This window comes from Nematolebias whitei, chromosome 1 (genome assembly GCF_014905685.2).
Source record: "Nematolebias whitei isolate Nwh7 chromosome 1, NemWhi1, whole genome shotgun sequence".
Lineage (NCBI taxonomy): Eukaryota > Metazoa > Chordata > Actinopteri > Cyprinodontiformes > Rivulidae > Nematolebias > Nematolebias whitei.
This window is the reverse complement of record NC_056498.1, coordinates 34,819,889-34,841,677: the sequence shown is the minus strand read 5'-3', so window position 1 is coordinate 34,841,677 and position 21,789 is coordinate 34,819,889. Positions and strand designations below refer to the sequence as shown.

General features: G+C 39.0%; 1 protein-coding gene across 2 annotated transcripts in view; it reads left to right on the top strand.

Moving 5' to 3' along the window:
* The window catches only part of LOC119409659 (pyruvate carboxylase, mitochondrial), a 472,483-nt gene that overhangs the window by 153,783 nt on the left and 296,911 nt on the right, over positions 1-21,789 (top strand). For both annotated transcript variants that reach the window (XM_037676564.1, XM_037676571.1), the window contains exon 11: positions 5,556-5,718. In XM_037676564.1, the coding sequence (XP_037532492.1) occupies positions 5,556-5,718 (163 nt within the window). The remainder of the gene's footprint in view (positions 1-5,555; positions 5,719-21,789) is intronic.

The following is a 21,789-nucleotide window of genomic DNA, read 5'->3' as shown; positions in this document are numbered from 1 at the left end:
GACTAAATCTGACTCTTGACCCTACTTATCTGTCACCATTCTGCTCGTTGGCTCAACATTCTTCACTTAATTTGTTTTTAATTGAATTTTCACCAATTAATAGACAGCAGACCTTGAGCAAGGTAATATCGCGGATCAGAAGGACGCGTTTCTTTGTGGGGCTTTGGGCAACGTATAATTAGATTTTATTTTTTGAATCGCAGGCCGTCTTCACATTTTAAAATGTATGCTTAAAAAAAAAACTGACTGTAAATAATGATTTTAGAAGTCAACAGCTTTTTAAAAATTATATATATATAATTCTGCCAATACTAGTAAAAATTAACTCTAATTTTTGGTCTGTAATCATAAATAAATAAATAGGAAAGGGTTGAGATTTTACTCCGAACAGTCATTTTTTTTATGTTTGTGTGTGAAAGCATCACCATAAAGAAAAATCTACATATTCCAGAGTCCAGGTTTTTCTGTCAAGCCTTCAAGATGACCTGTTTTTTTTTCTGTTTGTGTTTTTTGACATTTGTCATCAACTTAAACATTTAATATATTTACATTTCTGAGACTTGCTTGATCTAACATCTGTGTGAACTTGAAGTATCCATTTTTAGCACAGCTGATAATCGCATGAATCTAAACTACCCCCCACCCCCCCAATGAAACCGCATCACTGCTGGTAACTTTCTGCTACAGCGTTGTTTTAAAACGCGGCTGAATTGATCAGCTCATTGAACACAGTTGATTAGCAGCACCCGGCGGCGCCTTTTTTGTTTTTATGACTTTGAAAACCATAAACTTCTACTTAGTTTTGTACATAAAGCTGCAACATTTCAGTAACCTCTTTATTAGTTGTTAAAATAACTCATGATCTGCATAATTTGTTTAAATTGGCAACGATGAAAGTTTATTGAATTTATGGTCCGTATGTCCAGGAGTGACTCACAAGACACACAACATATGTAGCCCAGACAATTATGTGTTAATAACATGTTTTTATCAACAATCATCTGACCAGCAAGCACACTTATAAACATGATTACGTATGTATTTGACGCCAAGGCATTGAGGTTCGTCCATGAGCACTTTCAGGTAGGCCACAGTTCTGATGATATTTCAGCCGGCAGTTCTGATAAACCTGCATAGAAGTGGGGTGGGGGGTGTCGATGGATGAAGCTTTGTCCCTAGCTACCCATGTCTCAGGAGAAATTTGATAGTCTTCTCGTATCCGAGGCCAAACGGGGGAGTCGGATTCTGATAAGCCACAATTGTTGATTTTTCTTCAGGCAGACTGCTTTTTTCTTGTCAGCCTTGAGTCCTGCTGTAACTTTCCGGTCCAAAATGGCCAAATTTATGGGTATTTCACTCACCTGATCCGTGTTATGAGTCGTCCTCAAGGTCGATCCCAACATGCTGACGAGTCCTTGGAGCCGCAGGTGGCCTGCGATTCTCATAAATCGCCTCCATCTTACGGTTTAGCTCGTAAGTCCGCAGATTTTGAGTACTCGTAGCACAAACCAAACCTTCACACTGACTCGGAAGCTTTGCCATGGCCGAAACTGCTGCCTGTCTTCTTCAAAAGCTGATAAAACAGAGTCCCAGAAGAAGAGAGACCTGATTTTAACAGAGTGATGACAACAATGGACAATCCTAAAATAAAGCATACAATCTGAGAAAAACAAATGAAAAAAAAATGGTATTAAAAAACCCGAAACAAAAACAGCTTGGTTGTAAAGTGATGTAGAATCTTAAAAACAGAATACTGAAGGAATACTCCTGAGTGCACTCTGGAAGTGCAGCCTCTGCCGAGCTCCAGGTCGGATTCTCCTCAACATGGACTCCCAGGAAACGGTACTCGGCTACTCTCTCCAATCTCAATTAGCCAAACGACATGATGAGGTGCAACCACTGTCTACAAAAGAAACGGAGCAATGCGTTGTAAAGCTCTGAAATCAACATTTTCTTCTGAGCTCAGTGTTGATTCGTCTTTGTAGCAATCCTCTTAGCAGTTTGTGGACGTTTGTTTGGTCTCCAGACTTCAGTCTATTCTGCAACACTTTCCAGACTATTTCCTTGTTTTTATATAATTTGTTTAAATCAGATGCTTAAATGATTATTGCTCATGTCTGCTTGCTTAATAAACAGTGTTTATAGATATTAAAATGTATATTTTATTTATTGAGTAGCTTTTTCTTACAAGCTGAAGCACTAACAGTCTTGTTACACCCTGAAATCTGAGCAAGTTATTGCAGATCTAAGGTCTTCTGGGGATAGTTTTTCTGCTGAGCTCTGAAAACAGCTCCTCTTTGATTGTGTACATCTGTGAGATCAGTACTCTGCGGAGTATTTTTGAGTTTGGTGAAATGTTTGTGTCCTAATGGGTAACATATGGTGAAATAAGACGTTCGTTTAGCATTGTTGGAGATGTCTCGGGCTGTTTCAGTTCATTATGTAGCTTCTGCTTCAAGAAATGAAGCTTTAAAACCAAAAAAAGGTAGAAAATTGATAAATTGGTAATTGATACTAATTGACATTATCGATTAGAGAATAATATATTATATCAAATTATCACACAATAGATTGTTGATTATTGAAAATATTATTTTCAATTATCGAATAATCTATATTAAATTGTTAAATTGATAATAATTGATAGATTTATAAAAATTCATAGATTTTCTTCTGTTTAGCCATTCTGTAGATAATAAATTAAGAGGGCAAAAAGCTATATTTTTCTTATTTGTGAGTTTTTATTTCTTAAATGAACCCATGAGGGCACCAAGTTTTCCCAGTCGTATGTTTGTTTGGCAGTTGGTGGGAAGCTTTCATGTTGCCATGTAAGAATTGTTTTCCCACCCACTGTCTGTTAATTCTGCTTGAAATGTTTCCAGAAAACCAAAACGGGAAGTTCATAGAAAATAAAATATGGATTAAACTGAGTAAGGTCATAAATATTAACCCCGTAGGTCTCTTTTGAGCTTTAAATTTAAATAAATGCATGCAGATAAGGCAGCACTGAGGGTTAGAGCTCAGGGAATCAGAAGGAAATGGAAGCACTTTTTGCCAGACTAACATTTAGATTCCGTCTTAAATTAACTCTTGCATCATACTTAATTTTCCTTTTTTTTAATATATATATATATATATATATATATATATATATATATGCATGCGTGTGTAAGTATATAATTTAAGTCGGAGCGAGTTAAATTGTTGAAAAGGTATCGTTAACAATGTCTGTAATATAATTATTGTCACATGCCTGTCTCAACACACACACAGATGGTTCTCAGTACACCAGAATGTCACACGGGCATTATTACATGAGAATTATTCAAAGCTAAAGGACAACAGTCTCGGTTTATTGACTGAAGTGGTTTCGTCATTAGTCGCAGAAATGTTTCAACTTCACTCTGGGCTTTTCTGCAGCTCCGGCCTTTATTCTGTGCTAATGGAGGATCCAGGTTTAAATGAAAAATAAAGTTTTAGTTACTGATCTACCTTTGGCTCTACGTATCCGTTATCGGTGTTATTGGTCTGAGGAAGTGGAGTTTAACTCCAATCATGTGGATACTCTTTTATAAATCTTCACTGCTCTCATGGTTGTTCCAGCAGAAATATGGTTTTCCTGCCAAAAGCTTCACCTGGCTGCGCCACAAGTGCAGGTAGCTGCTATTAGTTGGAAAAATAACCACCGTTAAAAAACAAAAAAGACACAAAGAAATGGTTTGGCGCAAGTTTTGAAATGTTTATAAGAACAGCTGATACTTTCAGATTGGAGTCGTTTAATAATTGTTTAAACTTGTCCCATTCAGACCAGCAAGGCTTGTTTTAAGAGCTGTCATCTGGTTATGGGTATGCTAACCAAATATCCACGGCCGTGTTCATCTTGAACAAAAAATGCTGACAAACCATTTTGTACAGAGGCTTCAGGTACAGAGACATGCGCTGCTAATTTTGCTACCCTGGGATCTTTATAGATCTTAATGTTCTGCCATTTTGCTATTTTTTTATCTTCGTTATCCAATAAATTAAACGCACCCATTGTCATAGATTTCACTTTGTACTAGTTTCAAAGCAAAGTACTGTGACAGAAAGCTGACTTTTTATTGAGACAAGGGGTGGGTGTAGAGAAAGCACCATTAAGAAATAACTTTAGGTTTCACTACCAGGTGTTTGTGTTTTAATATAAGGTTGTGAGGGTTGTATTCTTCATATTAGCACGTTTTAACCACTTGGTAGACTTTTTTGTTGTTGTTGTTGTTGTGAATTCTTTCATTCCCCTACAATAAAAACTAACCATTCTCAGAATTCCCCCTTTAAAAAGAACTGAACTTTATTGCTTTAATTAGTTTTTCAACAAATCAGTACTGAGGCATTGCTCAGGCACATATTTCCTGTTCTGCATAAAGCCCATCTTTCTCAGCTCCATGCATGTCTTTCCTGATTTTCATACAGACATAAAAAAAATAAAAATAATAAAAGTTCTTAAAAATTCACTTCAGTTTATCTATATAGCTCCAAGTCACAACAGAAGTGGTCTCGGGGCACTCAACACGAAACATTCACGTACAATATAAAAGCCAATTGGTAAAAGTGATTTATCTAAGGAAGACGGCAGATTGTGTTGAATCCTCACTTTGTTGCAGTCTCCCATTCTGAGCAAGCACAATGGTAACAGTGGGGAGGAAAAACTCCCTTTAAACAGGAAGAAACCTCCAGCAGAACCAGGTGCAGGACGAGTGACCATCTGCTTCGACCGGCTGAGTTTGAGAAAACAGGAAGTAGAAACAGACCCATACAGGAAGTAGAAACAGAGCCAGAATGTCAGGTCCAGATGTACTTTCTATTGGAAGAGAGACAAAAACATGTCAAGGATAGAAATAACTGCAATTACAAACGGGTAGAGAAGAGCAAGTAAAGATGGCAGCAGAGAGAGGACATGTGGTCAATTTGAGTGGATTCATTTAAACCAACAAAACCTTTGTTTTATCTAGGTTTCTGTCAGACAGAATAATCAATATGATCAGTTATCAATCAATAACTAACAGACCAACAATTTTCAGTCAGGTCATCTGGACAGTTTTTTTTTTTTGTGCTGAAACGTTTCACCTTCCATCCAGAAGTCTTCATCAGTCAAGGAAACACGCAACACAAAACTGATTCTCCCCCCAGCAGCTTACTCCAAAGTGGAACAAACCAGTTACGTTGGTGCTAAGATGGTTTCTTTGGCACGCCCCCTCCTCCGGTGCTGGCCCTCTCCCTCGTCGACAGTCATGTCAAACTAACAGACTTGGAGGAAAAAGGTCTGATGTTCAATAATCCACATTTAATGATTTTATTCTTTTGTTTTGGTAAAGTCTGTGTTTATTTTAATATATTTTTGGAGCAGAGTTTTTATTTAATTTAAGCTGTGGGCGAGCTGGCACTTTTCAGTGGGGTGTTGGGGGGTAACTGAGGCGAAGCAGCAGTTTTCAAACATGATATACGTTGAAAAGCTGTTCACACCATGTTCTGGCTGTCGGTCAGTGTATTCACCTCATTATCTGCGTTGTCTCCAACAGTGTGGACCTGGTGCATGCCCAGCTGCACGTGTGCGAGGGCCGCAGCCTGACAGAACTCGGCCTCAAACAAGACAAGATCAGGGTGAACGGCTGCGCCATCCAGTGCAGAGTGACGACCGAAGACCCAGCCCGAGGCTTCCAGCCAGACACTGGAAGGATTGAGGTAGGCTTCTTGTTAAAATGGCTACATATGGCTCATCAAAGAGCATGCAGCTAAATTAGGAAAATATGACACATGAGGTTGTTTTTTTTAAACATTCAGACACTTTAATCACGTAGTATAGGAAAGAAACAACTATGGCATAATTTTTATGACACCTTTTTAAATAATTGAAAAATAATCGTGTCATTAAACCAAAAAAACAACTTTAAGCCATAAATGAACAATTTAGAGAGCAGTTATTGAATTCAGTAAAGATAAACCATTATAAAAATAACAAAAAATATAAACATGTAAAGAGATGTTTTTATATATGTATGTGTATATATATATATTTACATGCTTTTAATGGCTTATACAAATATACAGCTAATTTGTTTTTTATTTTTTATTTTATGACTCATCAAACATCATGCAGATAAATTAAAAATAAATGACATACGAGTTGTTTTTTTTAAACATTCAGACATTTTACTCGCATAATATAGAAATATAACATCAACTATGGCACAATTTTTGTTTTTGACACCTTTTTAAATAATTGAAAAAAATCATGTCGTTAAAAAAACAAAAAACTTTAATCCATAAATGAAAAATTTAGAGAGGAGTTATTGAATTCAGTAAAGATAAACAGTCATTAAAATAACAAAGTGTAAACAAATTTAAATAGATGTTCATATGTATAAACATGTACCGTAATTTCCGGACTATCAGCCGCTACTTTTTTCTCACGATTTTAATGGCTTATACAGCTATTTTTTTTTTTTTAATGACTCATCCAACAGCATGCAGATAAATAATAAAAAAAAAAAAAAAAAAAATATATATATATATATATATATATATATATATTTTAAACATTGAGACTATAGGCCTCGCAACCATTATATGTGAAGTGGACATGTACCCCCCACATTAAAAAAAACGTTCATTTGGACCCCCTCACTTTTACTATAAAACATTAGTTCAGGCGGTGCAGTTTCTCTTTCTTCATGAACGAATCCATTCCACTTGATTAATAAGAGAATACTCAAGCCACTAAAACTCCACTCCAGCTGCAACCAAACAAACAAAAAAGTACTGTATTTATTTGTGTGTTACTGGTATGCGTTTAATTAAAAGTAAAAAAATATATAAACACGAACACCCATGTCTATAAAGACGAGCTGTATATGTATAGTGTACGACTGTGTACAAATTATTATTTTTCTAAATTTAGTGGGTGTGGCTTATATTCGGGTGCACTCAATAGTCCGGAAATTACGGTAAACATATATTTAGGATTAGAGCTGCTTTTTTGTTTATAGTCAAGTCTCTGTCATGTTTTATTTATTTTTCTTTTCATGTCAAACAAGAAATGGCCAAAGCACTTTATCCATGCATTGTTTTAGGAATGTCATGCTTTAGTCATTCAATAAAGATTATTATTAGATTTAAATCGCAAAAGTGCAACAAAGAATTGCCGTTAGCTCGTAGGTCGATTTCAGATCAGGTGCAAATGTCCGTTTTTGTGTGAAAGTTCAGCGTTGGATTGTTCCTAGAGGTTTGTATTCACTTTTATTTGTAAAAAGCTTGTTTGTGTGCAGTGAAATTTTCAGATTATTTTTTTGTCTTTTTCCTTTTGACGCTCTGCTCCTGGTGTCATTTTGCTTCAGCGTGAGACTTTCTTTGTCAGCATTCACACATGAGATGACACAAAGGTCATTATGAGTGTGTATCCATCCAAAGCCACATATTCTGTTTGGGTACACGCTGCCGAAGTGCGTTTATGAATCATTTATCCTCCTCCACTTTTTCCACATGGCAGCCTTATGTGGAAATGTTGTAAATTTCAATTTCCTCTGATTTATCTGCACTCGATACGCATAATGACACGGCAAACAGTACTTTGGAAGAAGTATTGAGACGTCTTAAAGCATCTTCGCTGCAGAGTTTTATCGGAGTCTTCAGATGTGAGGAGATTTACATACCTGGATTTGGGGATTTTCTGCCATTCTCTCTCTCAGATCCTCTCAAGCTCTTTCAGGCTGGATTGAGTCTTGGTGCAGGGCTATTTTTATTTTAAGTCTAAAGCAGACGGATGTTTGAGTTCAAGTCAGGTCTTTGACTGTAGGCCCAATCATAGTTGCCCTTAAGCCACTCCTGTGTTGTCTTGTTGCTCCTCTGGAAGCTGAACTGTTGGAGAAATACCAAGTTATTTTTATGATTCAGCGGCAGGTTTTCATTAAGGATAAATCCGTGCTTTTTTCCTTTAGGCTTTCCTTTCCTTTTGTCTGAGCCTGCCAGTGGAAGAGGAAAACCCTCGCAGCATGATGCCGATTAATGTTTAAGATGAACTTTTCCTCCCGTAAAGACACACTTTCATTTTGAGTAGGCGGTAAAGAGCTTCTTTCCTACAGCTGTAGAGTTAGTTTTCATCTAGATTTTGTAAGATCAAAAATCGATAAATCCTTCGAGTGCTTCATCTTCATTAAGTTTGCTCAAGCTCAGAGATTTCACTTATACCGATGACAACCTGTTGTTCGGCTGCTCTCTGAATCAGTGGGGTGCTGCTTTGGTGGTTGTCCTTGTTAAAGACGTTTTTCTTACACATCAGATCAATAGAGCCCAGCTCGGGTAACTGGGCTTTATTGGAGGCCTTGGTCCCTTTGCTTACCGAAGCACTTCTCCATGGATAGCCCTTTTGCTAAGCATCTCGCTCAAAGAATTGTCTTGGTTGTCTTACTTTGCAGTGTTTTCCCCTACCAATATATAAGCATGGTGCCCCGCCCAGCAGAACAGAGCGCCAGGCCTGTCTCAATAAACAACAAATCAATTAATCGCATGATAAATGAAAATTGACCTCATTTTCATTCATCGGCTTTATCATTTCTTCGTGTGTCTCTCTTTCTACTGAAGACTCTGGACGACAAAAGGCTCAACTCCGGTGCTCTTCACAGACCCCTCCTTCTCTCTTTTTTTCTTTAAAATCTGTTTTAACCATCCAAAATCACATTTTTGGATTGTTAAAAGCAGATAAGCTGAGAAGCTAAGTTACGAGCTAAGCTAACAGGCTGACCTCAAGGAAAAAAACCTTTGTCTGGGCAAAGCTCTAAAGTGCCTCCCCCCCGTTTTTCTTAGAGATACGTTGCTCGCTCCCTCAGTATTCATCTTTCGGTTCAGTCTTATACTGCCATCTGGTGGTCGATAAAAGGTACTACATGAAAAACAAACTAAACATTTCTTTTTAAATTTGACAATAATGACCAATTACTGTCACATTTCAAACATTATCGTTTATCGCAATAATTTTGAGACAATCGCCCAGCAAAATTTGTTATCGTGACAGGCCTACAGAGCGCCTTGCCTGCCAATTCCGCCCCCGACAACTACCAGCACTGATGTAGCACTAAGCTAGCCACGCACAATACAGACACACTAGCTAAAAAGCTACATATTGCGCTACAGTCTCGTCACGCTGAGCCGTCTACCCCACCGCTCGAAAACTGTTATTACAAACAGCGAGCAACACAAGTGTCCCCCCCGCCCCCTCGACAAAAATCACAGAAGATATGAGCACCCTGCCAAGGCAAGGAAACTAGGGGAAACACTGAATTAGCTTCTTTTTTTTATAGACGCTTGTTTTGAATTGTTGGCTCTAAGAACTCAAGTACACCTGTACACACCTGGTTACTTAGACCTAGGTGATTTTTTTTTTTTTTTTTTTTTTTACTTCAATGCTTCATTAATTCAAGGATTCAAGGTTCTTTGTCATTCGCACCCCATGTGATACATATGGTGGAACGAAATTATGTACACAGGGTCCCAGCTACATCCAACAATAAAATGTAAAAAAAACCAGTAATAACATCTAAGATATGAACTAAGAAAAACATCAACTAAATATACACTAAGCACTAATAGCATAAAAACATTACGTCGAACATCAGCACGAACACGAGTCTGAGTGAGCAGATGAGCACGAATGAACACATCAACATGAAACACATCAGCAGCAGCATGAAACAGATCAGCAGCAACATGAAACGGATCAGCAGCAACATGAAACGGATCAGCAGCAACATGAAACGGATCAGCAGCAACATGAAACAGATCAGCAGCAACATGAAACAGATCAGCAGCAACATGAAACAGATCAGCAGCATCATGTAATTTTTTCACACTGATTATTCTGGTTAGAGATTCATGAGTCGTAACAGCCTCAGGGTAGAAGCTGTTCCTCAGTCTAGTGGTTCTATACTTAATGCTCCTTAACCTCCTTCCTGAGGGGAACGGGGCAAAAAGTGTGTGTTGGGTGAGTGGGGTCCTTCATGATGCAATTCGAAAACTGGAATTAGTGGGCGGGATGGTGGCTCAGTTCATAGTGGCCACCTCTCAGTGAGAAGGTCACTGGGGGGCCTTTCTGGGTGGAGTTAGCATGTTCTCTCCTAACATGCGTGGGTTTTCTCCGGGTACTCTGGTTTCCTCTCACAGACCAAAAACATGCATGTTAGGCTGATCGGTAACTCTAAATTGTCCCTAGGTGTGACAGAGTGAATGGTTCTCGTTTGTCTCTGTGTCCCTGTGATGGACTGGAGACTTGTCGTGTGTGTCCCCCGTCTCTCGCACAGTGATAGCTGGATATGGGTACCAGTAATCCCCGCAGCCGAAAGAGGAAGAAGCGGTTAAAGATGATGGATGGATGGATGCTTCATCAGTATAGGGAATCAAATGAGAGAACATTAAACTTATTTGGAAGCTAAAGCTACAAAAAGAAAAACTTCTAAAAGTGACATTTTAGAAACATTATATTCACTGATTCATATTGAATCTCTAAATCTAGAAAAAATGAATCGGCTTGAACGCTTCAGAGCAGTGAAGAGATGTTGCTGTTATGATTGGGTAGTTTTGACTTCAAGGAAAATTATAAACCACCAATAATTTTAGTATTTTTCTTTTTAGGCAACACATTTTTTGTAGTCCTTTGAAGTGGTCTTTAGGCTTTCTGAAGGTCTTCCAAAGTTTTTTTTTTTTTTTTGAGTGGGTTACTTTTTACTAATTAGTGTTCCAGGTCTTGTAAATGATCTGATGTTTACTGATATAGATGGATCTAGAGGGAACGTGGACAAATGTAAGACAAAATAATTGCTGAGCCTAAAAACCTGTCTGCAGACAAACTTTACCTGAAATTTCCTTCTTTACAAACCAGGGTAAAATAAAAATAAATGTCGATACAGGACCTGAAGTATCCACATTTTACCTTTTGATAACGCCTAATAACAAGTTGAGAATTAACTCTTTCATGCTAAAATACACTTTTATTGACCGAATTGTGGCGTCTTTGTTCTTCATGGGTTCTTGGACTTTGTGACAGGCTGTTGGGATCAAAGCTCATATTATTTGTTTTTTGATAAGTTGGTGCTGGCACAGCACTGGTTCATATTTTGAGTTGGACCCTTTTTTATATCAGAAAGTTTCACAAGTCAGAGTTAAGTGGTTTCATCATGAACAAAACTCAACTGGTAACACAAGACTGAAAACAAATACAAAGCAGCCAAAGGCAAAAGAAAAATAGCAAGTCCTACAGAAAACTCAGAACTTTTGATCAAAACCACTTGAAGAGATGAGGGGTTTCTCCAACTTTTGCACAGTACTATAGGCAGGTGAAGTAGAATTGGAACGAGATCTTAGACTGAGAGTCAACAAACAAAGCAGTGAAAAGCCTCCTGTCATGAGCCGACAGCTGAGCTCAGATGAAGACTGTATTTTCTGTTTCCTGTCTTTGTCAGACTTGTCGAGGACGCTAAAAATAAACTCCGATGACTTAGCGCTGTAATTTCTGACTCCTCGAATGTGATTGAATTCGACCTGCACCATTGGCTTTCCAATTAAACACATCATCTGCCTCTTGGTTCTGATCAAGGGAAAATAAATGGTTCTGTTGTACACAAGGCTTTATTTAAATTGAATCAGAGTCCATTAATTCGTCTCCCCGAGGCACTTGTGTCAGTTTATTAGCAGTTTATGTGGCTCAGTGATCAAAACTAAATTTAACCTGCTGTATCAACTCATTTAGATGAGTTGTTGTTTATACAGCCTATATTTCAGCGTCCAGTTGGTCAAAACGTTCATCCTGTTCAAGAATACAGCAGCCGTTTTTTTTTAATCACGTTGCTTCACACTGTGAAAATTGAACGAGAAAAGTGGCGATGCGTTAGCTTGTGGCCTCTCCACTTCAAGGACTTTTTATCTTGTTTCTGCCTGGTGTTTTTTCCTCCTTCGTTCCCCCTGCGCTCAACTCCTGCCTCCCACTCGTCTTAAAATACCGTACATATTTTATACGCATTTATCCCTGCTTCCCCTCCTTCAACCCATTTAAATTTTCCTTGTCGCTGTTCCATTTTCTCTCAAACACCTTCCATGTTTTTATTATCCTTCCTACGGCTTTTGTTTTCTCTTTACAACTGAGCTCAGGCATACGGTGAACGTAGGTCAGCGGCAGCAACCCCTCACTATCGCCATGCAATATGAATGAGCCAAACACAACATGGAAAAGCTTCCCACGTTTGAGGGACGCATGAATAAATTAACTGTGGAGGTCAGTGATAAAGCAACACAGCCGAAAGGCAGGGGGGAGAGTCGTCTGTGTACATGCGTTCAGACACCAGTGGAGCTCGGGACAAGCTGTGTAATTGCCTTGAAGAAATACCAGTGAATTACCCTCCAAACCCTTTTTAGTGCAGATGGTCTCCAGCACGACTCCTCCCAAATCTTGGGAGAACCAAATCAGACTCGCCTCCTAATTTTAAGTGGAACTGCATTGCATCAGACTAAAGCCCATGTGGTGAAAGCGGTGTTGAAAATGCTGCCTGCCACGTGCTCGCTGTTTTCACTTCTGTCAGAAAGCTGTTGCATGGCCGCAGGAGAGGGAAGGAGTCACGCACGCTGTTCTGGAATGGCGATTTCCCCTAGAAAAGCCCTGAAACCAGCTCTCCTGAACACAGTGATGTCGTATCAAATAGTTTTCAATATCTAAGAAAAGCAGGGGAAACGATGACAGCTGGACAGATGGGTGAGGTTAGTTATTATTGGTCAAGAATAGAAATGGAGAGAAAAGAAGCTTCACAACTTGGGGATCAGTTCCTTCTTCTTCTTTCGGCTTTTCCCTCTTCAAGGGTCTCCAAAGCAAGTCATCCTCCTCCATATCACTCTGTCCTCTGCATCCTCTGTCTTCACTCCAACTACCTCCATGTCCTTTCTAACTGCAGCCATACATCTCCTATTTGTCTTTTTCCTGGCAGCTACATTTCTAACGTCCTTCTACCAATATACCCACGGTCCCTCGTCTGGACATGTCCAAACCATCTCAGTCTGGCCTGTCCAACTTCATCTCTCAGTTGTTCAACCTGTGCTGTACCTCTGATGATCTCATTCCTAATCTTATCCATCCTTGTCACTCCTAAGGAGAACCTCAACATCTTCATTTCTGCCACTTCCAGTTTTTTCTCCTGTCTTTTTGTCCACGTCTCTGTCTCCAGACCATACAACGTAGCTGGTCTGGAGTAGGGGGCGTGCCAAAGAGACCATCTTGGCACCAACATAACTGGTTTGTTCCACTTTGGAGTAAGCTGTTGGGGGAAGAATCATTTTTGTGTTTCCTTGACTGATGAAGCCTTCTGGATGGAAGGTGAAAAGTTTCAGCTAAATAAAAAAACAAACTGTCCAGATGACCTGACTGAAACTTGTTGGACTGAAATGCTATTGTTAACCTAACATTTAGACTGAAGTAAAGAACTAAGGTATACAATAAAACTTGAACAATGAAGGCTGAACACTGTAGTTTTTGCTGTGAAATATTTTGTTTAAACTCCTTTCATGCTGTTTCTCTCAAGAACCATTGTTATATCTGTAATGTTTGATCCAGAAGGTTTTTTATGGTGCAATATTTAGACTTTGGTTTCTTAAAATGTTTAAAAAAGGGAATTTAAAATGGTTGAAATCAGTAGCAGCTTTTGATTACCTTTTTAATTGACAGTACACATGAAAATAAGGTGCACTTAGCTCAGGGTGCTTCCTGTTTATTGATTAATCTACATTTAGTCCCTCACCACAAGGTCAAGAGACTTCTGGTCTAGAGTGGCTGGCCCCGTTCTTTGGAATAGGTAAGATCAAATTTGCAAGCAGGAGTGTTATGTTCACACATGCTGCATGGCAGAAAGCAAACGGCCAACAATGAACGGGATGCTAAAGAGAATCAACCCGTTAGCCGGTTTAGATTGATCAAATTATGTTAAAAAGCTTAACCTTGAGGCAAGACAGCGACGTGTGGTGAAACAATTTTATAACTTGGGCCAAAGCTCTCTAATGAAACCTACTGAGAAGTAGATGGGAGGACAACCCAACGCTTGGTCAAACATTGTTTATGTTGGTGTTTGGTAGGATCTGACGGAATCCCTCGGTTCATTCACGATAGTTGCTGAAGGTCTGTAAGGCACTAGAAATATAATACAGCAGGAATAAATTTAAATCATAATTTTATGAGTCTCTTACTACGAGGAGGCGGTCAGGGAATATCTGCTCCCTTGATTTGGTCAGAGTGTCAGAGGACAGATAAACAGATGATTAAGGGGCGAGGTTTGATGTAAGGATGGGCAGTGACTTTTGAATATTGGAAGTCTAGTTAAAATGAGGGTGGCATGGTGGCTCAGTTGGTAGAGCTGTTGCCTCTCAGCAAGAAGGTCGTCTGATCGATTCCCGGCCCGGGATCTTTCTGAGTGGAGTTCGCATGTTCTATCCGTGCACGCGTTGGGTTTTCTCCTGGTACGCCAGTTTCCTCCCGCAGATCAAAAACATGCATGTTAGGCTGATTGGAGACTCTAAATTGTCCCTAGGTGTGAGTGAGAGAGTGAATGGTTGTTTCTCGTTTTTCTCTGTGTCTGGACTGGAGACCTGTACAGTGTCTCCCTCGTCTCTGGCACAGTGACCGCTGGACATGGACACCGGTGACCCCTGTGATCCGAAAAGGAAGAAGGGGTAAAAGATGATGAATAAATGGATGGATGGTTAAAATGGAGGTATTGAAATAATTACAGTACTACAACTGTCATGACCATCAACACACCGTTGGTACCTTTTAGTGACGGTTGTTTAAATGTTTTATTTTTCAATGTCCCTTTTTTTGGACATATCTACTACCGCTAAAAGATTTTAGAAAATATTCTAATTGCAATTTTTTTTTTTACCTCAATATTGCAATTTAATATGCAATTATTTTTCAATATCTTCTTATGTATTTTTCAATGAACACAAGCAATAAATAAATCTGTCTCAGTTGCAAAAAACTCCACTCTTCTCTGCTCCGCTGCAACTCTGTTTCTACGTTTTATGTATAGCTGCAGAATAGCAACTTGGCTAAAATGTGTGCGCGAGGGCATTCTGTACCTTATCCATTGTTTACCAAAGCCAGAAACCCAGGCTTGGTCGCTATATTAATGGGCATTATTTTTTCCTATGAACTCCGTTACTGCTAGTCATTTCCACGTTCCGGTTCAAATTATGTTCATACGGAGTAATACCTTCAAACTAGGGGTGCACCGACTGCAGTTTTCTGGCCGATCACCGATTTCTAAAAAGTCTGACCTGCCGATTTTAGATTTTGGCCGATACCGATTTTGTTTGTGTTGTAAGGTCACAATGCACATCCAATTTTCCAATATTATTTTATTGAAAAACATACCATTGAACAATATCTTAGAAACAATACAAACTTGTTTAACTGGCCATGTGGCAGTGCTCTGAAATATGAAGAAAGTACAGACAATTGTTGTTAAAACAAACAAAAAAAATTGGTGAAATCAGTTCCTCATGCAAGTATAGGCCGATTTCCCAAAATTATGGAAATTGGAGCCGATAAATCGGTGCACCCCTACTTCGAACGGTTCGGTCAGTGATCCCTGTCGGCTGGTGCTTTGCTTACTTGAAGTTGAAGCACTGGTCGTTGGTATTCTACCCATCCATCCGTCGTAAATGGCTTTGTGGTGTTTTTTTAAGTGTTGATAAAGATTGGTGGTGTTACCTCGGGAGGTAGCAACAGCAGCAAGGCAGGTTCTGCACAATACATGTCGTTGCGCAGTGTCTTCTTTTTTTTCAATAGCCAAAATAATTCCAAACAACGGACGTTCTGCCTCTCGTTGGTACCAAACTTTCAAACGTGGCAGCATCTGTCGAGCCTGACGCCATAGTGCAACCGGTTAAAGAGCAGTCTCGACTTCTCTTGCTCCCTGCTCTGCTCACTCGCAAGTCACGCAACCAGATCACATGACCAGTCAAATTGCAGCCTTTGCGATTAGAAAATCTTGTTTTATCGTATCGCGATATTATCGTGAATGCAATTAATTGTTCAGCCCTAATATCTACCATCCAGCCCTTCTCAAAAAACAAACAAAAAACTTTCTTTCTGCCATTGTTTATTTTAAAATAACTATTAAGCGGAAGCTATGGTTACAGATGAGCTCTGCTTCACTGTCCAATTACGTCCATCTTCCTGTTGATTCAATGAAAATAAAGGAATGTGAAGATCTTCAGTTACCTGTATTAGCAGCGGCACATGTGTCTGTACTCAAAGCGTCGGATCCAATAAAGTTTTTTTAGCTGCAGGACAACTGTGCAGACCTGGTCAAATGTTAAAATAAAAATAATTTCCAAATTTTAATAGTGTTTTAGCCTAAAATTTAGATTTCTAACTTGAAGGTTACTGTGAATGATTGGTGTTTCAATAAGAAAATATGTTCAGGTTGCTGTTTAATACACCATATTATATGGCATCATTTTTGCCTTAGATCTTTGTATACAGTTTCTTTTTTTATACTTTGTATTTTTGAGTGTAACTGGGACCTTGGGTACACAATTTCGTCTCAACTCATAAACCACGTGATGCGAATGACAAAGAAACTTGAAAAAAAACAAAATAAACAGCTGTTTTTAGAAAGTGGTCTATTTACGCGTCTCTTCGACACTTTTCTTTAATGTTTAGTTTTTTTCAGGAGCCACTCATCACATTCGGCATCAGTTTTTCCTTTTAGCCAAAAAGCTCTAATATCAGTTTAGCTCTGTTCGATCTGAAGGTGATTCTAGGAAGCACAAATGAAAAGCCTTTACTCCCACTGTGTGATAAGTGGGTAATGAAGATAATTTACCGAAGCTTGAAATCATGTTACTTTAGTAAAATAGAGAGACGTATGAGTAAGTTGTTCGCAGCAGGGATAACAGTAGGGGTACATTAAATATATCCCCGTATAATAAAAGAAAAGGAGGGAACGAATGTTGGATAAACGGTGCAGTGTCTGTTTTACACATGAAATTACTCCAGCTGTTTTTCTTTAGACTTCTTTTCTGTCACAAATCACTCCAACTATGTTAAATATCTGCTTTTTTTATTTTAACCCTGGACTATCCAGCATTCAAACTATATTTCTTGCTCTACTTTTCTCTTTTTCAATCAGCCTTATGTCTTCATTAAAAGACTGCATCTAACGAGGCCAAATCCTACTGTTTCCATCTCCTCCCAGTGTTATTATCCCACCGCCTACTGTTACTTAGCTCCTCATTCCATTTCTTCCTTTGCCTCTTGCCTGCCTTCCCTCCCCGTCTTTATTGCCTCCCACTGGCCTGTATCTCCGAAGGAAAGGAAACCCTTACTCCAGCAGTATTCTTGGCCAACAGGCTAACAACAGGACTTCACTTTGTCATCCTTTCATCCCTCCTTTCATGTCCTTATCTGTCCAAATATGAATATCTGAAAAGGATTAAAGTTATCCCATAATTCATGCCATGAATCATTTGTTTCCCCCACCTCAGCGTGCCATCCAGTGTTACTCACACATGCCTCTGCGTTTCAACCTCCCCACCCCTACAGTCATCTTCCTCTTGTTTGTTTCTTTTATTGGAACACATTTGCATGCGTCACTCAGTGCATTAATGATACGTTTCACAGCGTTCGGGGTGCGTTGGCTCCAAAGAATCATTCGGAGTTAGAAAATGGGTTGAGTCCTAATTAGAGGAAGTGTGTTTGTCGTGCCTATCATCGCAAAAGCATGTTCAAAAGCACCGTGCAAACATCCTTCACCCCCACGTTGATGCTCCCTTATTGACAGATTCACCATCGTCTTTTATTCTGCTCGTCATTAAGGAAGCCGTCAGTCAGCAGTTGAATCAGAAGTTGAAGAACCACATGGCGTTCCGCTCGCTTCACGAGTCTGGATCAGTTTAAAGCTAGAGTTTTATTATTTTGATTTATTTCCTCCGTGTTTTGTTTTGTGTTCGTCATGTAATAGATTCTTCTTGTACACATTAGTTTTGTTTTTATAGAGAGGGACTCTATAGTGGCATCAGCAAAAATGTTCATTCCGCTTTATTTGAATGGAAGTTCACCATTTACTGCGTAAAGCTTCACGCGTTTAGCCTTACTTCAACTCTGAGTTAAGCATGTAGATACTCGAATATCTATCAGAACACCTACAGTGCCTCCGGTAGCGTCCTTGGACACACTCACCGTCCTTGTGGTGTTTTCCAGTGGTGTAGTCTACATATTTGTAGTGGGTATACTGCGCTTAGAAACCAAAGCACACTGGTTAGTACAATGTAATTGTCAATGTATTTAGATTTTTAAGCGTATTGAACATTTCCAAATTTCTCTGCTTATATTTGAATAAATGAACAATAAACTTTGTACAACAGTTGGCTTTGTTAAAAATATGTTATAGAATGTATAACAGTATCAAAGCAAAGTGCTGCATACAGATAGATTGTTACAGAAGCGTTTAACTGCTGTTTAATATATCAATGACAAGTGCCTAATGATATGTCATGTATCATTGGACACTTAAACGGGTATACTGAAATTTTTAAGCTTCTCTAGTGAGTATACTCCGTATACCTAAGTGTCGTGTAGACTTCACCACTGGTGTATTTTCACTATCAGGGTTTTTCTTCTCAGCCAAGAAGAAAGTTTTTTTGGGGTGGGTTTGCCTCCAAATCCTACGTGTTCACTTTAACTACTTTGTCTAAACAGGTCTCCTTTGTAAATGAGTATTCGAGGCTCAATGTGATTTATCTGTCTAAATAAAGGTTGAATGGAAGAAAAATCCTATACGGCCAAAATCACGAAAGGAAAGGCTTGCTTTTTGTATGCCCATTGAACAATAGGCATATTATGATATTGTCTAAATGTAAACTTTCTCTTTTCTGGGCCATTAAGTTCTGATTTGCTCAAAATAATTTGGTGAATTTCATACATGCAAGCATTCATTGAACCTTTATTTATACCGTAGAGATCAAAGTTGAGAGCTTCCAATCTTTAATCAAGGTGTTCCAGGTTACAATAGCAAAGGAAGTGAAGGCCCTTTTGCCAAATTCAGTCTGCACTGAGGGGACACTGCAGGTAATGATGTCTTGAGAACGCACACTGTAGCTGCACTGATGACATAACATGTAGGAGACACATTGCTTTATAATAGAGCTGTTATTGTTTTGATTTTTATATACTTCTACTTTTCAATTTATATGCTTTGTATACGATTGTCTATAGTTGTCTGTACCTCATCTGTGTTCGTCTAAAACAGGTCTCTTGTAAATGAGTCCTCGTGACTCAATGAGACTAACGTGGCTAAATAAAGGTTGAATGAATGAATGAATATATGAAGGCAACAGACCAAGGAGTGATTTAAAGATGAAAATATACCAGTGAGAGAGTCTGCGTGAAACTAATGATGACCAGTTGACCAGTGAATACAGGGTGCAGTGATGGGTACGATGGTTATAGCCAGTTATGAATCTTGGCGCACTGTGATAGACAGCATCCAACATCTGCAAGGTGCTTGCAGGAGCATTCATGTAAATGTCACCATAGTCGATGGCTGGAAGGAAAGTAGCATCAACAAGGCATTACCTGGCATTCAGAGTTAGACGAGATCCATTTCTGAAAAATAAACCCAATCGAAAACTTGATAAATTTAAATTTAAATTTAAATTTATCACGTTTTCGACATGAGGCTTAAAAGAGATGTGCATCAACCAAGATTCCAACTTGATCAACCAAGTATTTGTAGGAATTGACAAACTCATTAGGAACACCATTCGAAGATAAGATAAAAGGAAGGACTGCTGGGACTGACTTCCTATTTGAAAACTTCCCTTTGGTGTTATCAGCATTTAGCACCAGTTTGAGACGGAACAAATCCGACTGGATGATGTCAAATGCAGACTAAGGGCTGGAAAACAGCAACTGTTTTAGATTGACAATAAACTATTGTATCATCAGCATAGAAATATAAGGATACATCAGGAATGATTTGACCTACGTTATTTATGTAGATTATATTCAATTCAATTCAAAAATACTTTATTAATCCCAAAGGGAAATTATTTGTTGTTTTAACTCGTTATCCTCATTTCATTGAGATGTTATAGATGCTGATGACTGTAGGCAGGAAGGATCTCTTGTAAAGGTCCATCCCACAGTGGATCCTAAGAAACTGGCTGCAGATGCCGTTCGATCCATCCACACACTCGGCTGGCCTCTCGGTTCCCCCGGGCTGTAGGACCGCCTGAATGCCGGGCAGAACTCCCAGAGCGATGGCCACTCCTCCCAGCAGTCTGCCGAGCTCCTCGTCACTGCGGACAGCCAACTGTAGGTGCTGAGGGACGATCCTGTCCTTCCGCTGTCATGAGCCGTGTTTCCTGCTAGTTCCAGGATCTCAGTGGTCAGGCACTCGAGCACAGCTGGCAGGTAGATGAGAATGCATCCACAGAACATCCTTTTCAATTCATTTGAGATTTAGGGCTGTAGTTGAGATTATTTGAGCTTTTGAGATGTTAATCAGCTGCTGTTGGTTGTAGAAAACAGCCTTGTTGCCATGGTTACGCATCATAACAAATGTCCAAAACTATTTCAATTCAATTCAGTTTATTTATATAGCGCCAAATCACAACAAAGTTGTCTCAGGGCACTTTACAGAAACATTCACATACATAAAAGCCAAGTAGTAAAGTTCTCTATCTAAGGACCTAAAAAAAAGTTTCAGTAAAAATCCTTCCTGCTGCCCAGCATCTGACACCAGAGGAAACAATCATCCAAAAAAATGTGATTTACATCCAGAAAAAGAGGAATTAAAGTTTCCAAAAGCAAAATCTCAGAATGAAAGTAACAGAGCTGCTCCAACATGCAGCCACCTTGAGCAGCGCAATATTCATGCATCATCACTGAAAGCAGTGTCATGGGCACTTATCACACCATGCTTCAAGGTCATAGGTCAAATGTTATACTAGGTCTTTGCTTGTCCGGGCCATTCCTATAGATTTCTGTTTTGCTGTATAATAGTTTGTAGACAGTTGTATAATGTAATCTTATTAGTATGTTTGCATGGAGTCAGTTTGCTTAAAATATTATTTGGTTACTTGCACCCTTAGCTTTGAGCGCATAGATTTACGAGGTTGTTTCAAAGAATGAGTGAATCAGCTTCATATTGAGGCCTATTCTCACCTTTTCCTCTGTGTGTATTTTTCATTTTATCCAAGTGGCCTTACGGAAATCATTAAGGAACCCTTGCCATGAAATAAGAGTCATAGTTTTTAATCTAAAGTGAATAATTAACATGCTGTGAAATGGTCAGTGGGTTTTTTAATTGCTTCGTACGTCTGAATCAATGCAGCGGCCCCCACGCTTCACCGTTTCTGCTGCTCAGCGTGGGGAAATCTATAGGCATTTAATGACCGAAGCTTATTGAGGAAATGTGCGCATGTTACTGTCAGTTTTCAGGTTCACAGCTCCAGATTTCTGCTCTTTAAAAGAAACGGCAAATAAAGTTAATGGAATGGGCTTTTGGAAACTGCTGTTTTGCAGCCTTTTTACAAAAAACATCATTCTTCAGTTTCTGGACCATTGTGGACCAGTTCAATGATTCATGTTGGATTTTTATTCTGTTTATGAATGGATTTCATATGTTTCTAAACACCTTCAGTAATTGAGGACTTTGGAAAACTTCTCAAAGCACGGTGACCTGAAGCGATTATCAGTTAGGACCGTTACGGTAACAAATT